This window comes from Camelus dromedarius, chromosome 8 (genome assembly GCF_036321535.1).
Source record: "Camelus dromedarius isolate mCamDro1 chromosome 8, mCamDro1.pat, whole genome shotgun sequence".
Taxonomy (NCBI): domain Eukaryota; kingdom Metazoa; phylum Chordata; class Mammalia; order Artiodactyla; family Camelidae; genus Camelus; species Camelus dromedarius.
The window spans coordinates 30,265,735-30,286,911 of NC_087443.1; the positions used below are offsets into that span (position 1 = coordinate 30,265,735).

A 21,177-nucleotide genomic window follows, 5' to 3' on the forward strand; every position below is an offset into this window, starting at 1 on the left:
AAAACAGGACACAAATTTATATTCTACAAGCTTTCATCTTTGGAGAATTTTGATGTAACAATAGAGAATATCAATTGTTAATACTGAAATTTAACATCAGTAAAATGTTAAAACATGACTGAAAACATTTACTTATATTCTCATGATCAAACTTTGACTTTTAAATTGAATATATTTCCCTGATTACATTTAGTCCTGTATATCAATTGCCAGTTTGGGAAATTACAAAATGGAACTTAAATTAGATAAAAATTACTTGGAAATCTTTACTCCTTCTTCTTCACGTGACTCAACACCATATTCATGAGAATATGTTAAAACAAAAAAAGCAAACTCCCAAGAAGCTATCACAGTTCCCATTAACTGAGCATTGTGAAGCAGTTTCCTAACCTGATATAGTTTTTTCAAAGGACCTTGAAAGTAGAACACTTATACCACATGCTCCCTGTCTTCCTCCAAGAAAAGGAAGTTCTACGTCTGGCTTTCAAGTCCTATGACATGGATAACATACACATGTATTACATTGTTGCTTGGTAATGAATCTGCCTTTAGTACATTTAAATAACAGTTCCATCACAAATTCATACAACACCTTTCTCTTAAGAGTTCAAAGTGAGCTTAGTAATACATCCAATCAATGCTCACAGCTTCCGTGGATGGTAGACAATACTGAGTATGCAAATAAGGAGAGAGTTTCTATGTATTCTAGTTCTAGTCAGATTAAATTTTAAAAAATTACAACCGTGAAACATTCCAAGTTGTTGTAAAGAATACAGTATTCTACATAGCTCTGGCCAAAGAAATATGATAGTCATAAAACTAATAAATGCTGTTAATTCTCTGTCAATTAAGCTAGGTTTAGGGCAGTGTTTTCTAACAATCGATTGGAAGGTAGACACTGTATAGGTAAAACCATGGTTTTGTCTATTGTTTTAATTTTGCCAGTAACAACCACGTGGATTTGGAATCTTGACAGGATAATATTTCTATCAGGAAGACACAGTCAGGACATGGAAATTAAAGCCAATTATCAGTATTTTGTTTCAGAAAATTTACACATGATTTATGGTATTAAAAGAGAAGAAAAAGAAAAGAAAAAAATAGAAATTCAAACAGGAAGTTTATATGAGCAGGATTTAAATTAATCAGTTCCTAAGAACTGTTAAGTACAACCTTTTTTGGAAATTAATTTACATAATGATAATCTACATGTGGTAGGGTTGGAATTATTTAAACGACATTATATTTCACTATTTAGTCTTGTTCCACCACTGCTTTAGCAGTGAATCCTTATGAAATGTAATGCAGCTAATGAGGTAGCTTTTTAACTGAACAAACTGACAGGCCCCATATCTGCAGAGGCAGCTTGAAACCGTGCCCAACCTCTTGGCTTCCCAAGAGGCTTTTCAAAATTCAATAAATAACATCTGTAGGCGATGTTGGGTGCAGACCTAGCAGAGTGCGTCATAACACTGTGCTGGCAGAACAAAGAAACCATGACGACTGCCAAGTTTCCATGGCAACTGCTGCGAGGCTCTGAGAGTATAATAGCACATCAATCACTGTCCAAAAGAACTTCATTATCAGCTAGAAAAAACCTTTAGGATCTGTTTAGTGTGCAATTGTGGGTTAACTCACCTCAAAGCCTTGCTCTCTAGCAAAAGTGGCAGCTTCCTGAAGAAGAAGAAAAAAGAACAGTTAATTATAAAGTGCTAGGTAATGAAGAAATAATCCATTTTGAAACTCATTCAAACAGTCCTCGTTTTACACAATTATCTCAATATACCCACATAGTTCAATTTTTATTCTTACACCAAAAAAAGATTTCTTTTTTCCTTAGCATAAAAAAAGGCAGCATAATGTCAACACACTTCACAAGTTGGAATAAAGAAGATGTAGTACATGTTTTTACTGTAGCTGTCACTGTGAGTTCAGGTGTTTTGACCCCAACAAAGAAAGACAATCATTTGAAACCAGAGGAAGATGCTGATGGCTATGTTTTTAATTAAAGCAATACCTTTTAGAAAGTGCTTCTGTAGAGAAAATGTCTGCTAGTAAATGTATAGATTCAGAAAAATCACCAATGAAATTTATCCAGCCAAGGATCATCAAGGGATGCTAAATTCATTAGGTGAAAGGATGATGGGGAACTGGGTATTTCATGGAGTCAAAGTGTCACGGATTACATGCTGGTCACGGGAGCAAGTATAACTTTATAATGGAAGGATCAAGCTGTCATCACTTTAACCCAGCGATCGATCCTATCACTTATCATTAATAACGGCATCACCAAATATATTGTGCCTTCTTTTGTGATGCAGTATAAAGCACACAGCATCACCTATAAAGTTTTTAACATAAATTTATCAAAACTTTAACTCAATAATGTTCAGTCTAAAGGAAATAGGATAGGAGAACAAGTTAAATGATACACTGAGAAAGCAAATGGACAAACCCATAAGGTAGGACATTATACAATAATGTCTTCTTCAGTAAGTCAATGTCATGGTAAAGCGGGGAGGGGAAAAGTGACAGAGTCATGGATAGACCTTAACTGGAAACTGTTTTGAACAAACCAGCTATAAGATACATTTTGGGAGAAATCTGAATATGAAATGAGAATTAATACTAGGAATTATCAATTTGATAAGGAAACTGTCCTTGATTTTTAGAGGTATATCCTTAAGTATACTGGGATACAATAGCATGATATACATAACTTACTTTAGAAAACTTAAAAATAATAAAGTGAAGCAAAAATGATAAAACATTAACAACTACTAAATCTAGATGTATTCAGTATTTCTACTTTTTTGTCTATTTGAAAATTTTTGTAATAAACAGTACAACCCCCTCCCCCATTTCTCTTTGATATAAGATGACAGGGTAATGAAAGTTAAACATTTAAAAAATACAGTTAATTATTAAGTACCTTAAGGGCATAATCTGATGAACATTATTATATACTCTAATGCCCTTATAATAGGTTATCAAATGACAAAAACACATCTGTGTAACCAGATCCTTTCCCTTTCTTCACTTTGTGCATATATTTTAATTTTAGTACTGATACAGAAAATGGAGGCAATATTACTTTTCAACTCCACTTCCCTCTTGAAAATGAAAAAAAAAAAAAACTGCAGACAACTGTCAAGAGCCTCTACATCTTAACTTACATTCCTCCAAAATTATCTTTGCCAAGAGATATTAATAGAAGGATGGGATTTGAGCCTGAGTAGTGAGCAGATCCAACTCAACTAAAGCGACTGCTGCACCAAACCATGTAAGGCAGAAAGTACAGTTAATGTCTCCAGCACAAATTTGGGTACTATCTACATGTTAAGGAAAACACGGGGGGGGGGGGGGAAGTATGCATGCACTTATGGTCCAATATACTAATACCATATAAATTTAAACAACCACTTGGAGGGTTTGAAAAGGTCGAAACAGACAATTATAGCTGAACACCGACGTTAATAGAACGTGATAAGCTGAAAGCACAACTCTTTAGGCTGTTCACCAGAGAAGCATAAGGCTGATCGAGTTAACTCTAGTTGATGTAGATAAAAAAATAATAAATTATGATCTTGACAATTGGTGCAAGCAAGGTTAGCCTCTTTGACAATTTACTTAGAATAGAATCTTGTATACCACATAGTCAATATTTGCTAGTCTGGATTCTCAAGGAAAAGGTTAAGGTTCAAAAGATATCAATGCAGAATTTTCCCTACCTAACCAATTTCAGCTATTTCTCTTATGAAAAAGACAACTGAAAAGCTCTTTGAGAACTACTTATTTACCTGGAATTTCGGCAGAGGCACAAAAGAACCCTAGAGGACTATAAGACAAAGTTAATGTGAAGAATCTGTGTGACTAAAATTGCACCAAGACACAAAAACTTAAAATGCACATAGAGTAAATTACCGTTTTAACGTCCAGTTTTGCTCACACAAATGTAAGAAGCAATGAACTGTGGTCTGTTATGGTACAGTAGAACTGACTAATTGCAAGGAAGCACATATATAAATGTCAGATTATTATTCTTTAAGGACATTGAGTCCTAGGACACTTCCACATCTGTAAACTTTTCCAACCACCAACATATTTCCGACTGAAGAAGAACATGCTAAGAAGTCAACTCAATTTTCTATCTTAGCTCCCCCTCACTCAGGTTCACAGAGCTGAGCCCTATCACTGAAAAGCTAAGCACTTGTTCTGTGGCTTAAAAAGATCTTATCTCCTGACTTCCTCCCACCTTCCTTTGATCTTGGGCTGGTGCCCCCAGTCACTCCATTAGAGAAGGCAGCTGGCTCACATCACTGCAGACTTTCCCACAGCTAACCTCTGATCTGAAGGTGTTTGTAGATACAACGATGGAACAACATTTATTTTTCCCTCACAGCAAAACAAATAAAACAACACAGGGGGAACAGTTTGACCCAGTAAGAATTTTAAACAGAATTTTAGTCCTCAGATTCACTGCATGGAGGGACAGAAGAGGCATTAGGTCAGAAATCAGGAAAAGAAAAAAGGGGCATAAATGGTGGGCAGAATAGTGCGGCAGGTTCCAAATACCAGGGGTAATTCCAAGTGAACTGATCACACTAAATTGAAAAGGACTTTTTAGCGTGCCTTCGCAGTAAAAGTGAGAAAAGAAAACAAGCAAGTCCCCATCTGTGCTGCCCCAGGGCGCCACGTACTGAGTTTCACAAATCTAATGAAGCAGTTAGGTTAAAATCCAACCGCAGAGTGGATGTGACATGTGGAGAACAGCTAGGGTTAGAATAGAGAAGCAGGGCGGTTCCTAATGCAGGTGATTATCCATGTGATAATCATTATATTTACAGGCTTTCCATTTTAGATCTGACATCAAAAATCACAAAGGAGGAGGGATTAAGGAAATAAACAACCGACACAGAGGCTTTCCTGCTCCCCTGAGAGTGTAGCACTTTCATTCATGCATGACAAGCAACAAAAGCAAAACCAAACAGGCCAGGAAAAAGTATTTCTGAGAAGGCTGGATTTCACATTAACACTTCTTTCCATTTTGATAACTTTCACTATCATTCAGTTTCTCGTACAGGTCACATTTTCAAAATCAGTTCCCATTGCTGTCTGTGCTATAATACAGTATCATTTTTAGTTTACGATGAATGATACTCACATAATATGTCTTTTACAACAACAAAGTCATTTTTTCCTTCCTGGAAGTGAGTGTTGTAAATAAAATGACATATAATTAAAGTCTTAGACTCTCTTCTACACCACGCCATTTAGGATTTGCAGTAGGCTTGCTGCTTCACTGACCAGGCTAAAAGGATGCTAGTGAAACAACAACCAAGAATGTTTTTTTCAGTAGAGGTTTAAAAAAAACAAAAGCTGAAATTCATGGTTAATGAAAACTACGGAATACTTACACTAAGAGCTATTTAAAGGGATTAGCAAGCCACTACTAAAAAGCACCATCCTTAGATTATACAGGAAAGGAAAGAAAAACTCAAGTGTGTCTGCGTGTATGAAAGACAACTATTTCCTTTATATAGTCAATTGAGGAGAAAACTATTTCCTCTACATTTTGCCTGATAACACCTCAGTTTTAATTTATATAATAGAACTATCTGTAATCACTACTAAACTAAAACCATAACTAGTCCATAGTGTTATTCCAATTCCAATTATATTTTTGCTAATTATATATAAATGCAAATAATTTCTGTATATTGATTTTGTATCCTGAGACTTTGCCAAATTCACCTATTAGTTGTAGGAACTATTCTTCTGCTCCTGTAAAGAAAGATGTTCCTACTAACCACACCACAAAATTATTTTAAGAAATTAGCAAATGCTTTAAAAAATTCATCTCTCTTTTCTCCAGGGTGATTGGAAGGGTGTAACTACTAACTACTACCACTACCACAGCTCATAACCCTTGCTCTCCCACTTTCTGCTCTGCACTTCAAGGTACTGAACCCAGTTAGGGCTATTACCTGCTTGCTTATGTTACCACTCTACTTCCTGATCCCAAACATGAGGGGTCCTGGGTGGAGGCTGAAACTTCATGGACTGAAGCAAAAAAGGGAGAAGGTTCAACCTAGGACTAAAGACAGGTAACTTCTCACTATCCATAGGAAGCCCTGCATCCATTCAAAATAAACTACTTCATTGCTCCAATGCAAAGAGGAATCAGGAAATTCACTGGGAGTTCCCATGGTCTTAATTCAAGTCATAGGAGTCCAGAGCTCTGGGAAAAGCCAAGGGAGCATGGAGCCACCAAACCAGTTCTGCTGTTTTCTTTGTTCATCTCTCCATTCAACTAGTATTTATCCCATAAGGACAGTTTAGGCTAACAAAAACTATTATGCTAGAGGTACATCACTGCTATATCTGCTGGATACCTTATAATGGTATGAGACTTTGACTTGATAATATCTGAAACAATACTGCAAATCCTAAAGGAGTGGTATACATGACAGTCAAAGGTATAATGTTATCTATGTCTGTCTTTCTATAAATCTATGTATAAAAATCTCTATATATAAAATTCATGTATTTGTATACACATTTAGATAATGCTTTCTTCGAATGGCTTTAAATGCAACAGAGTACTGGTCCGGAGGCAGTTACAGCCAAATGGAAAGAGTACAGGGCTTAGAATCAGAAGACCTATATACACTAAAGTTGCAGTTTTATAGCTCATTTGCTATGTAATCTTGAGCAAGTAACTCAGTATATCAGTTTACATCAATAAAATTGAGGCCAACACACCTACTGAATTGTTGCTAGGAATAAATAAAATATTTAATATGAAATTATAAAATCATTTTGCCTAATGAATTCAAGTTCTTGATAAGATCTCAGGATAATTTAAATAAATGAATTTCAGAGCATCCAGAGTGCATTCAATTATCTGTCCTGCCTGAGGATCATATGTGTCACAGGAAGCCTACTACAATGATCCCTGACTGCTGGTGTTCAAATCCTTGTATAAGTACTTGCACTTGAGTATAGGCTGGACCTAGCGACTTGCCCCTAACAAATACATGACAAAAGTGATGGGATGTCTCATTCATCCATCCTCTTGCTCACAGGCTTGCTCTTGCTCTTGCTCTTGCTCTAGGGGAAATAATCTGCCATGCTGTAAGTAACCCTATGGAGTGGTCCATGACTAACAACCAAAGAGGATCTCAGCTTGCGAACAGCCATGTGAGTGAGTCTGGAAGTAAATCCTCCCCAAGCAGTGATATGACTACAGCCCTGGCTGCCATCCTGATTACAGCCTTACGAGAGGCTCTGATTCAGAGGCAACAAACTATGCTGTGTCTGATTCCTTATCCATATTTTACACATGAGGAACCTAAGCCTTGAGAGGTTAACTTACGTGGCCCAATTCAGATATCGTCTCATTCAGATTATGCTAATCCTAAAAAAAAATCCTCACAAAAACCAAATCAAAGCAAGTGTGGTTAACAGATTAATCACAGGATGAGCAAATTATGGAAAAATAATTTAGATACAAAAATCTGAAAAGTTTTGTATAACTGATTATGGTTAACCATTTCTTATCTGTAGCAGTGACACACCGCTAAGCCATGCTGACATTTAATCATACAGAATTACCTGCTGTTTTTTTTTTATAATATATCATAAAGACTTATGTTGCTTAAGCCTCTAAATATTTCTCCATACCATTCTTTAAGACTGTGAATTACGTTGTCTTTATGCTACTGATGAGATTACTTACATATTTTCCTATGAGACTGCATTAATGTTTTATTAGTTTAAAAATTATACTATTTCTGATGAGGAAAAGTTTTAATTTGTAAATAAAGTAAATGAAGGCTAGGAAAAAAATCACTCTGTAAAATATAAATCTGGGAACTCCCTTTTAAAATAAGTTTCATTCATGAAAATATCTGTACTGGCTTTTCCAAGGAATATAACATGTAACTTTTTGGAGATTTTCAACCTGTGCTCTGACATTTATTACCATATGCTTCCTGTCTGCAAAATGCTGAATAGAAATATTATTTAACATTTATGGAGTGCCAAAAACTCTGTGGGGCAATGTATAAGCTATAAAGACATGTATGGCCCCAATCCAATAGATTTATAATAAAAATTAGATAGACAGTATATAAATTATACCTCCCTAAACATGACTAAAAAAAATTAAGCAGCCAAATTACAAGCTAAAAAAATTTGGTTTAGTTTAGAACATACTTAACCCTTTCACAAAGTGATTTATTAGCTGATGTGTCTATTCTAACAAGGTGAGTTGTTCATTCCCACCTTTAAGCATATTTAATGGTGGAAAATAAAGGAAAACAAGGTTAGGAAAAGTGTTTTTATCAAAATTGGACTGATTAGCTATTTGGGCTAACTTACGGAACAATCCAAGTTTTTCAATTGCTGAATAAAGAAAAGAGAAATAATAGCATAAGAATATTATCAGGGTAGTAAGCCTCTTATTAGGTGTTTTATTTCCATTTTCAACGAGATAACATGCTTGGCACAATGGAGGCACTCAACAAATGTCGATTATTTTTCTTATTTCATTTGATCCTTGTGAAAATCTCATAAAATAGGTATTTTTCTCCTTTCACAATGAAGGTTCAGAGAGAGATTAAAGTATGTCCAAGATCAAATAGAAGGTAATTGTTATAGCTGGCATTTGGATCTGACACTTTCTGAATGGTTTGTGCTGGTCTGCTACTGATGAACTCTTCTACCTTTTATATGTCTGAAAAGTCTATTTCCTTTTCATTTTTGAAAGATATTTTTGCGGGGTACAGAATTCTAGGTTGACAATTTTCTTCCTCTGTGCTCTGAAGTCAAGCTTGCATTGCTTCAGATGCATTCTTATCTTTGTTCTTCTGCATATAATGTGTCTTAAAAAAAAACTTGGCTGCTTTTAAGTTTTTTCCTTTATCATTGATTTTATGCAATTTGATTATGATGTTCCTTGGTGTAGTTTTTCCCACTTCTTTTGCAGTCTGTTGAGCTTCTTGGATTTGTGGGTTTATAGTTTTCTCCAAATTTCATTTTCATCCTTTATTACTTCAAACAATGTTCTGTTCTTCCTCTCCAGGATTCCAAATATGTATATTAGATCACCTGAAATTAGCCAGCCCCTGGATTATGTTACTAGTAGAATATTTATAAGTTTTAAAACAGACTTTTTTCTTCTTTATTGAATTAACAATGAAGAACCAAAGGCCCTTTGGGGAGCAAGCTATATAGCCTGCTAGCCTTCAGTAAAATGTGTATCTTTAGACAGGTCTTCTTTTCTTCATTCAATGGCAAAAAACAAAAACAAACAAACCTAAAACTTAACTCACCTATATTAATAAAAAGACAGTGAAACACAAGATAAAAAACCAATTCTTACAAGTTTAGATACATGTTTATGTGGGACAATGAGAACAGCATTACTAATCAATGCTAAATATTAGACCAAAAGAGGAAGCAGAAGACCTCAGGATGGGGAGAGATTAGCATTCTTGTTAACTGCTTGTCTAACAATTTTTCTCTCTCAAATATGCACCAATGTCCTTTATATCTCCATATTCCATGCATGAAGCTTCCTAAAGTGTCAAGGTATGATAATCACTGCCATACGAGTCCCACCCTCCATGGCCTCGCTAATGACCCTAAACTGCAGAATCTATCACAAAAGCTCCTCTATTCTTTGAGTCTCTTGGTCTTTTTTTTTTTTTTTTTGGAGGGGGAGGTAATTAGATTTATTTACTTATTTTTAGAAGTGGTCCTGGGGAATTGAACCCAGGACCTTGTGCATGCTAAGCATGTGCTCTACCACTTGAGCTATATCCTCCTCCCCAGTCTCTTGGTCTTTTGATGGAGAAGAGGACTAGAATTGGAAATCCCAGCAACATTCACAATAGAAAATATTACTGAATTAAATTTAAAAAGGAACTTAGCAGGCTACAATGTGACTTATTTACATAATAAAATATAGTTAAAAAAGAGAAACATCTAGTCTTCTACTTCAAGTAGAGGGGAAAAAAGGCAATTTCTTCCTAGTCAGAATTTTTTTTTAACATTTTTTTTTATTGAGTTATAGTCATTTTACATTGTTGTGTCAAATTCCAGTGTAGAGCATAATTTTTCAGTTATACATGAACAAATATATATTCATTGTCACATTTTTTTTTCACTGTGAGCTACCATAAGATCTTGTATATATTTACCTGTGCTATACAGTACCTAGTCAGAATTTTTAATCTATGGATATGTACATTATACATCCCATCCAATTGTCACCAATAACCAGCATCATACTCTTCCTTCTCGCCAGCTGACACAGTAATTATGCATAGAGTGCATTACAATGCTGCTGTCTTAGAAACAACTTCAAACTTGTTTAGACAAACTTAGAATTTTCACTGTGACCACTAGGAAGTAGCAAGGATAGCTATGGCAGTAACAACATGGGTCTCTCAAGGGGAAAAAAAAAAACATCAAAAATGAAACTACAAAGAAGACAAAGGAAAAACTGGCCAAATGTACAAGTCAGGCTAGTAAAAAACAATAATCACAGAAAGATGATATCCAACAGAGCATGTAGCAGGTGCTCAATAAATGTTAAATTAGAAGTATTATTCACCTACCCTTGCTGTATGATAAATAGGTTTGAAAAGATACTTTTGAAAAGCTAGTACTGCATTTGATAATGAGATGGGAGCCAATCATCTTAATCTATAAACTAGAATCAAGAACTGTCTATTTTTCCCTCACAGACCTTTTGTCAGAATCTGACATAACACATTGGCCAATCCAAGTGCTTGACTGTACGTAGTGTTTTTATAGTCTCTGTAACAAAGTATGAGTTTTCATTAGATACGAACAACACATTGGGAAATGAAAGTAATACAGCAAAGAGGTAGTACAAAGTACTGGCATTTTTATTGTCCTGAACATTATAAAGTGACTGAGTTAACAGATGGGATTTTGTTAAAAGCAATGCTGACTTATTAACTTGACTTATTATTTGTACACAGTATTACAAATTGGCTTCTACCTACATCCATCTCAGAAACTTTTCCCATTGGTCACCAATCTTGGCCTTTCTTTTTGATTTTTTTGAATAGGACTTGATCTCTATTCTACAGAGAATAAGGATTTCTGCATAGTGTAAAATTTAGCAATAATAATTTTAATAAATAAAATGAGTATATTTCCTGCTATTCCTTCGTAGGTTTGATTTCAATCCCTCTCTAATGCATCATCAATTACTTGTCATTTTCTGCATAAATATTTTCCCTCCTTTAGGTGAAAGGCTTATATGTTGAGAACTATAAAACACTGATAAAAGAAATCAAAGATGATTTAAAGAAATGCAAAGATATCTATTGCTCTTGAATTGGAAGAATTAACACTGTTAAAATGGTCATGCTATCCAAGGCAATCTACAGATTTAATGGGATCCCTATCAAATTACCCAGAACATTTTTCACAGAACTAGGACAAATAATCCTAAAATTTATGTGGAATAACAGAAGACCCAGAATAGCCAAAGTAATACTGAAGAAAAAGAATGAAGCTGGAGGCATAATCCTCCCAGACTTCAGACAATACTACAGAGCTACAGTAATTAAAACAAAGTGATATTGGCACAAAGACAGACATATGGCTCAAAAGAACAGAACAGAGAGTCAGAAATAAACCTACACACCTATGGTTAAATGATCTTTGACAAAGGAGGCAAGCATATACAATGGCGAAAAGACAGCCTCTTCAGCAAATGGTGTTGGGAAGGTTGGACAGCCACATGTAAATCAATGAAGTTAGAACACTCCCTCACACCATACACAAAAATAAACTCAAAATGGCTTAAAGACTTATATATGACAAGACACCATAAACCTCCTACAAGAAAACATAGGCAAAACCATTTTCTGACATGAACCATAGCAATGTTTTCTTAGGTCAGTCTTCCAAGACAATAGAAATAAAAGCAAAAATAAACAAATGGGACCTAATTAAACTTATAAACTTTTACAAAGCAAAGGAAACCATAAACAAAATGAAAAGACAACCTATGAACTGGGAGAAAAAATTTGCAAATGATGCAACTGACAAGAGCTCGACTTTCAGAATATACAAACAGGTCATACTATACAATAACAGAAAACACAAACAACTCAATCAGAAAATGGGCAGAAGACCTAAACAAACATTTCTCCAATGAAGACATACAAATGGCCAATAGGCACATGAAAAGATGCTCAACATCAGAGGAATGCAAATCAAAGCTACAATGAAGTATCACCTTACTCCATTCAGAATGGCCATCATTAAAAAATCCACAAATGATAAATGCTGGAGAGGGTGTGGAGAAAAGGGAACACTCCTACACTGTTGGTGGGAATGTAATTTGATGCAGTCACTATAGAAAACAGTATGGAGATTCCTTAAAAAAACTGAAAATAGACTTACCTTATGGTCCAGCATTCCCACTCCTGGGCATATATATAGAGGAAACTAACTGGACAAGATACATGCATCCCAATGATCATAGCAATATTTACAATAGCCAAGACATGGAAGCAACCTAAATGTCCATCACCAGATAACTGAATAAAGATGATGTGATACACACACACACACACACACACACACACAATGGAATACTACTCAGCCCTTAAAAAGAATAAAATAATGCTATCTGCAGCAACGTAAATGGACCTAGAGATTATCATACTAAGTGAAGTAAGCCAGAAAGAGAAAGTCAAATACCATATGGTATCGGTTATATGTGGAACCTAAAAAAAAGACACAAATGAACTTATTTATAAAACAGAAACAGACTCACAGACATGGAAAACACACTCATGGTTACCAAAGGAGAAAGGCTCGGGAGGGAGGGATAAATTAGCAGTTTGGGATTAGCAGATACTAACTACTATACATAAAATATATAAACAACAAGGTCCTACTATATAGCACAGGGAACTATATTCAGTAGCTTGTAATAGCCTCTAATGAAAAAGAATATGAAAAAGAATATATACATATATGTATAACTGAATCACTATGCTGTACATCAGAAACTAACACAACATTGTAAATCAACTATACTTCAATTAAAAAAAAGAAAACAATATGCTTGGGATAATACTGGTTATACTTATTGCAACACACATATTGTATGAAACTACATAGGTACTAAGGTATTTATGAGTAAAATATGATGCTTCAAAATTATTCAGTAGTGTGAGTGTATAATGTTTGAGGTGACACATGATTGTACTTGCACTGGCACTGATGAAGTGAAGTGAGCAGTACACGAGGTTATGTTATACTGTTCTTTTTACTTTTGCGTATTTAATTTTTTATTAAGAATTTTATGAATTCATAAAAATATATTTTTCCTCCTTCAAGACTTTGGCCAACTATCTCTACTTATTCCTGCACATTTAAGTTCTTTTGTTTGGATTTTCCTATTCCATTAGATAATTTAATAGGTGAAAAAAATATGAGACTTTATTGATGCTTTCGAGTTTGAATTTTTCTACCCTCTCCTAGAAACACTCCTTGCTTTTCTGTTGTATGTTTTCTTTCCCTTTCTTTCTCACCTTTCTGTTGCTTATCTTCTTTCTCATTTGTTAAATCCCCTGAATATAGTCTTCTCTAGAAATTCAGTTAGTAACTTTTCAGTTTTTAGGGGTAATTTCCTTTATTCCTTTCATTTGATATCAACATCGGATATCCTGCCTCACTTCCAGAGTCCCTTTGACACTTGTATTCCCTTTGCATCTGATAGCTTTGAAGTTCTGCCCAGTACGTTTTATAAACATAAGGCCTATAACATCTATAGCCTTGTTTCCAGTCTTACTGACACAAACCTAGGTCAGGACTGTACCACCTCTTGCCTAGATTACTGTCTCTTAACCAGTCTCTGGTTCCAGTCACGCTCAGTTTGAATGCATCCTTGCACCCAACTATTAGATTCACCTTCCTAAATATCAATTCTGATATAGCCTTTGTTCAAAAAGCTACCTACTGCTTCCTGATAAAATACCCAGTTCCATAGCCTGACTTTCAAAGGTCCTCCATAAAATGGCCCTACTTTTCCTTTCTAGCCTGATCTTTTGCTATTCCCTTGTACATGTACCAGATGCCACTCAAACCAGAATACTTGCTATTCTCTGAACATGCCCCAGGCTTTTTTGCCTTCATGCTACCTTGCACATGTAGGCACTAAATGAATTAGAATACTCTTCAACCATCCTTGTCAAAATCCTACCAATCCCTCCAGGGTTAGTTCAGGCATCTCCTGCTTAACGGAAAGCCTTCTTGAATTGTTCATGGTCTCTCCTTTCCCACCTCCACAAGTGGCTTTCTGCATTGCAGAATAGTTTTGCTCAGTTTATAAAGGTTTCTTTTATGGAAAAATTACGTAGACGGGAAACACACTTATCTGTATAGACAGCTTATCTCTCCTATTAGATTATAAATTCTTAGCACAGAAATTCTTTTTCACTTTGTATCCTCAAAGTTAACTAACATATTGCTCTGCCCAGAAGATAATAAATCGTTGTTGATTCACCAAATGATAAGGACAAAGCACTCACTTACATTAGGCAAAGAAGAAATACCTCTGCATTAGATCAACACTGACTTGATTTGTTGTGGTTCATTCTCTTATTTTAGGGGTTTTCGTACTCTGTATATTGCTCTATTATGCTACTTCTTGCATTGAATTATAATTTATTTACATGGTCTATTTTCTCCCCTAGTTTATGATTTTCTTGAGAACTAAGTTTTATATCAAATCTTAGAATTCTGCGTCACACATAGTATGAATTAAATAAATGTGCATTGGAATGAGTTAAACTAATTTAAAAGAAACTTATTTAAAAAGGTAAAAGATCTTTCTACTCATGTGTAATGAACTTTTCTAGGATGAGATCTAAGATTTGGCTAAAAAACCTAGTCAATTGTTGGTCTGATGTGTTCTGTGACAGAATTTATGCAATCTGTATATTGTGCCATTTCTGCAACTGTCCTGCTCCGGGAAGTTACCAGAAAGGATTTTGGCTTTTGTCTCATTTCCAAGTATCACACAAATAATCAAGGAAATAGTTTTCCTTGGAAGAATATTTTACTCTGAAATTTTAAATTATAATAATATTTTCAATGATATATAGTCCAGATATCACTGGCAGATATTGGATATTAAAGAGTACAATATAGCACAGTAACAAGGATAAGTTATTTAAAAATGAAAAAAAACTCCAATATTTATGAAGAAAATAGAAAGATAGCAAAAAAAAAAAAAACAAAAACAAATATAACTAAATAAAACCCACAAACATACAGATTAAAAAACAGGGGTAAATAGTAAGTCCCAACTCAGTCTGAGGACTTGGTAAGTTATCAACTAAGAGCAATTTTATGACAAGCTACTATTTTACTTTGCTGACAAGCAAGGTAATTAGAACATTTATAGTATGTGGGATAGAAACACAGGTCTATATGGGTTTAAAACTAGCAATAACCCACTATGGTACATTCTACAACTTTAAAATGACATCTTTTTATTTTCTCTAGCAAATAAATGTTAATACATCCAATGTAATCTATGCCATTTTTTCACTGTCAGTGCACACATCATTATAGACACTATCACATGGGTAGCTCAAGACCTACTGCTAAATTGCCTCATTTCCAAAGAAGAGATTATATGCATAAATTGATCCTGTATGTTAAATGTTCCAAGGACAAGGTCTGATTCAGATACTGAACCCGTTGGAAATAGAATCTAGGAGCAATAGTAACAATACTAAAAACCTTGTTGTGAAAGGAATAATCTTAATTACATCTCTAATTAACATGCACTGCACCTCACAAACCAGGAAAGTCAATTCTTGATTAGCTAGAGTAGATCAGAGATGGTTTAGACACAACAGAGGCCTGCCTGAGATGTGCTCACCAACCCAGTAGAGCCTGGTAATTAGGCTTGGATTACCAGTAGCAGGGATGAAGGCAAGGAGCCTGGATTTAGGAGTGGGTTGTTTAGGGGAGGGCACTATGTCTCCCACTTCCACTTTAAACAGAATAATTCACTATAATGTTACCATGGTTAACTTCCACCTGGATAACCAATACTTAACAATGGTTTTGTTATTACAGAGATTTTCAGGTATCAATAATTTCTTTCTGCTCTGCTACCTTCACATTATCCTCTGCCAATCAATAGGTGATGGTAATCTATTTTTCTTATTTTGAAAGGATGGCAAAAAAAAGTCAAGAGTCTCAAGGAAGCAACAGTACATTCTTTAGAAGGAGACGATATAAACTGCATATATGAAAGAAAGTACCAACAGTCCCAAGGTCTACTTAAGGTTTTTCAGGAGCATCCTACGTTATTCAGTGTATTATTAGGCACAGTATCTGAAAACATTGCTGCCACAGAAAAGTGGCATAATTTTCTGTGTAACTATGTAAGAAAAATATGCACTCTCGTTGGTATCCTTAAAGCAAAATATACGTATTGTATATTCTATAGGTATTACCTAAAATGTGAAATTGGGTAACTGTACTAGGTTCAGAGCAGGCATTTAATAATTGATGAATGTATCTTCCCATGTAACCACCATGATAATGACAGAGAGATACTACTGAGTGCTGGATAGGCATAGTAGTTTTTTTAGGGGGGGTTGGTAATTAGATTTGTTTGTTTGTTTATTTTAATGGAGGTACTGGGGATTGAACCCAGGATCTTGTGCATGCTCAGCACGCACTCTACCACTGAGCTACAGCCTTGCCCCTGGATAGGTATGGTAGTTGTTGGACTTCTCTTGGTTGTGACTCGGGCAACTTTTGATTATCTGTTGTAGGAATAAAGGGAGGTAGCAATAATTGTCTTCTATCTGCTTCAAGAATTTTAGCAACCAATTAACACATTAGGTACAATTTATTTCCATAGTTATATTATATGGCACTCTGATAGACTAATCTGATTAATCAAAAATAAGGAAAGAATTAAGATGAAAGCAAAAATTAAAATCAGAGAGTGTCAGGAAAGAAAGCAAAAGAAAAGGTGTAAGTAGAATTTGATATAAATCTAAACAGACAGGTAAAATTTTAGGTGAAGGTGTATAAAAGGAAGGCCAGGGAGGTATGGAAAATGAGAGGTGTCCTGGGAGTAGCAGGTGGTCCAGTTCAGCTGGATAGTAAGGGATGAGTAGAGGAGTGGAAGCACTAAGATTTGAAGGGTAGATTGTAATGAGTTAGGAGATTGGACTTAATTCATTTAACTATGTGGTAGGTAGATGTAGGAGGTAAAGGACATTAAGATTTCTGAGCAGGTAAATGACCTAATTAAGAAAGATTAATTTATCTAGTACCAATATGTACACTGGATATAAAAGGAGAGATGAAGGTTTTTAGGTGGAAGATCAGAAAACAGGTAACAAATATAAGATATTTTAACTTAAAGAGCAAAGTACATAAATAAGTTACAAGATAAACATAATATAATGAATTTCATATGAACAATCAGCTTGTCTTCCCTGTTCCATAAAATAATAAAATAAAATCAAAGAATCAAGAAACTTGGATTGTAGTTCCTATTTTGCCTCTTAGTTTACCTCTAGTGTGACTCTGGGCAAGACATACACTCTCTTTCTCAGATTCCTCATTTTGAAAATGAGAGCCTTATAACACTTTCTAAAGTCTTTCGAAGTCTAAAATTCAACTACCATAAAAATGCGGTTTTGGAAGGTCTCTAACAACCACAGACAGTCTACTATTAGGGAGGGCTCCTCACGCAAAAAGTCCAAAGAGTCTATTAAGAAATGACTGGTTTAAATCAGTGAGATTTAAATATCTGTCATTTTTTATTGCTCGTATCTTTTTGTAAAAGGTAAAGCAACTTTTTAGAAGACAGTAAAAGGATTCATTCCTTCTTTCTAAAAGCCAAAATTCAAGAAACCTTTTGCCTTATTCACAGATACTTAAAACAAACCCTTGCCAAGAAAAACAAACTGCAAAATATGGAGGTTGGAAAATGTGAATCATCACTGGTATTAAAACCCACATTTAATAATTATGTTGCAGTTTCAAACCACTGCTGAATCCCCTTAGGTTTAAACATAAATTCAATAAAAACTTATGATTTTATAAATGGCATTTAAATGTATTCAGAAGTAGAAACAAGAACCATCTGATAGAGAAGTAATTGTGGTTAAAATGAAAAGAAGGAAAAAATAAAGACATAAGGAGGCCAGAAGGTGAAGGAGAGGAAAGATATAGAAATAGGCTGAAAACACTACAGTAATGATTCTGAGGCAAATGCTTACAAATTTATCTTTTGTATTATGCATCTTCATACTCGATGGGATTCTGAACTAATACCACAATAAAAGATGAGGCACCTGTCATTTAAGAAGCAAAAACTATTTCAGCAGAACTTTGTGCCAAGTTCTTAAGGATTTTTAGAACATATGGAAATATGCACCACACAACTGAAAATAAGAATTTGGCCTTTATTCCACATCCAATTTGGATTTTATTTAACTGTCTTCTAAAATTTTTATTCCATCTTATTTTTAATCATATTCATTAATCTGAAAAATAAAATCACAAATGGAGTCTTATTACGTTGTTCCCCTTCCTAAGACAAGTTTATGCTTTATTCACCACTTTTTTGAAGAAAACCAGTATCATAAGCAGTAATCTTGAATTGTTAAAATCTTTTTAATGCTCTCATTCAGCTATTAAGGAACAGCTGAGCAAATCAACAAGTCCACATTAACGATACAGTGATGTTCCTGGAGCACTACTGGAGTTAGGCTAAATTTTAAGACCTGCGATTTGACTTTCTAGACTCTAACTCCTCCTTTCTGAACCCTTTTACTTTCACCCAACTTTGGGGTTCCCGGGGCTTTAAAAGCATATTTTAAATAATTTAGGGCCGCACAAGGTCTATATACCTTTTCTCTCCGTGATACTAATACTTAACAGTTTTCCAATTCCCTCAGGCACAAAGTAGGGAAATAAAAGAGTAAAAAGTCAATCCTGAGGGGTCAACAGAAAAGTACCCAACACAGAAAATTAGATCTAAGCTATTAAAGCTACCAGACTTGGCCAAGACTTTCACAGAGAGGAAGCAGCAGAGCCACTGAATTTTAAGGGCTAACAGTCAGGGATCTCAGTAGAGCAAAAGTGGACAGAAGATGGAGGGGGAGGGTGCTTAGTGGTGGTAATTCCCTGAATGCTTTACTTTGTGTAAGAATTCTGGGGAGGTGAAAGAAAGTACCCTAATAATGACTTATGTAATTTTCCGGGAAAAGGATTTAAAATTGGATTTCATTTAATTTAAGGAAAATAAGATTTTTTGGGGGGGTGGGGCACATATGACATTAAGGAGTAAGAAGACAAACACACACAAGAAAGCCTACACCCAATACAAAATAATGTACATATGACCAAGCACATGATAGTCTAGCACATAAACGTTGAGAAATACATACCAAAGTGGTAAGACAATTCAAAAATCTTTTACAAAGTGGAACAGGGTTAGTCAGGAAAGGTTTGTTAGAGAAAAAGTATTTGTGTTGGACCTTCTCATCCTGAGAAGAAAAACAGAGTAAAAGCTTAAAAGTAAAGTGTATTACAGAATTCTAAGAAAATCATAGGACTAGGGCACATGGGCCATCAAAAAGAACAGATGAAATACCATTAGTTAGCCTAGGCTCGAGAAAGTTTTCAGGTTTTGAAAATTAAAGGTAGAATGTAACATAGTGTCTTCTTTTTTTTTTCCCGTGGTTTTCCTCCATATCTTGATGGGCTCATCTAATTTAAATGGCCTTTTCTGGGAGATTTCTGAGATTCTGGCTTTTGACTCTAAGCAAAGAACTGTTAGAAATCAATGATGTAGAAACAGGGGGATGCTTGGGGAAGCTGGTAAGTGAAACAGGTTGTTTTTCCAGAAATACATAAAATTATTATATAACAGTATCCACTAAAGTAGTAGCTTTCAAGGTTTCTTGACAGCAACCACAGTAAAATATTCACTTTACTTTGCAACTTGCCATACAGACATATAAATACACATATTTACATAAGTGTACATTCTTATATCTTTTATACTTATTTCATGCAGAATTGCTAACTTTATCCCCTAAAGTGAAACTAAAAATATCATTTACAAAATAACATGGCCCTTTGGAGCTTAGACTTAAGAAAGTTCCTTGAGGGCATTTTATAGTGACTAGAACACAGTGAGTGCTCAATATAGTAACCCATCCTTTCACTTACTAAGCACCCACTATGTATCAGGAACTATTAGGAACAAGTAATATAGAAGAGACTATTAAGGGGGACCTAACTGCGATTTGGTGGTGTGGATGCAGAAGGACTCTCTGAGAGAATGATATTTAAGTTGACACTTAAAGAATGAGTAAGAGTTAGCTGGGTGAGTAATACTGAATAATGGGGTAAAAATAGGTCAAGGGAGAGGGAAGAGCATGTGCAAAGACTCTGAGAAGACAGGAGAAAGAATTCAATGGTTTTTGAAATTGGAAATAGGCCAGGGTAGCAGGAGACTGGTTAGTGGAGAGACAGCAGTGTTATGAATTCTGAATTTTGTTCTGAGTGAAAAAACAAAATAAAGCAAACACCCACAACACAACATAACCAAAGAAAGAAAAAATAGTATCTGTTGAATATAAAAACAAATCCAGAAATCAAATTTAATTTTGCCCTTGACCTGGTTTGCAAGGACAGTTTTAAAGTTATAGAGCATAAAATATAATGCAAGTGTACTTGACACAAAGAACACTGATTTAATTTCTTGCCAAAGCAGGCATTTATTGAAAGCACATGCACTACACTAAAAAGGATCCTAAAATTTTATGTGCCACATTTGATAAGAGATCTAATTTATATTCTGGCATTTAGCTAGAAGCCTGGATTAGTGATGCAGCAACATAATAAGGACTTCGATTTTTCTGTTCTTTTATAGTTATGTCATTCACTTGGTCACCGGGAATTCCAGTTAGTTGAAACTGATGCACTAATTTCAAAACAAAGGTAAAAGGTCAGGAACAAGGAGACTAAGACTATCTCTAAAGAAAATGAAACAAATTTCTAATCAGTGAAAGTGTATTTTCATGCATTCCAACATACTCTAGTCCTTGAATCCATGCC

The 21,177-nt window shown here is 34.9% G+C and overlaps 1 protein-coding gene across 2 annotated transcripts in view; it reads right to left on the reverse strand.

Annotated features, from left to right (window-relative positions):
* ADK (adenosine kinase) overlaps positions 1–21,177 on the reverse strand; it is a 409,740-nt gene that overhangs the window by 74,439 nt on the left and 314,124 nt on the right. For both annotated transcript variants that reach the window (XM_010984136.3, XM_031461080.2), the window contains exon 8: positions 1,639–1,674. In XM_010984136.3, coding sequence (XP_010982438.1) covers positions 1,639–1,674 — 36 coding nt within the window. The remainder of the gene's footprint in view (positions 1–1,638; positions 1,675–21,177) is intronic.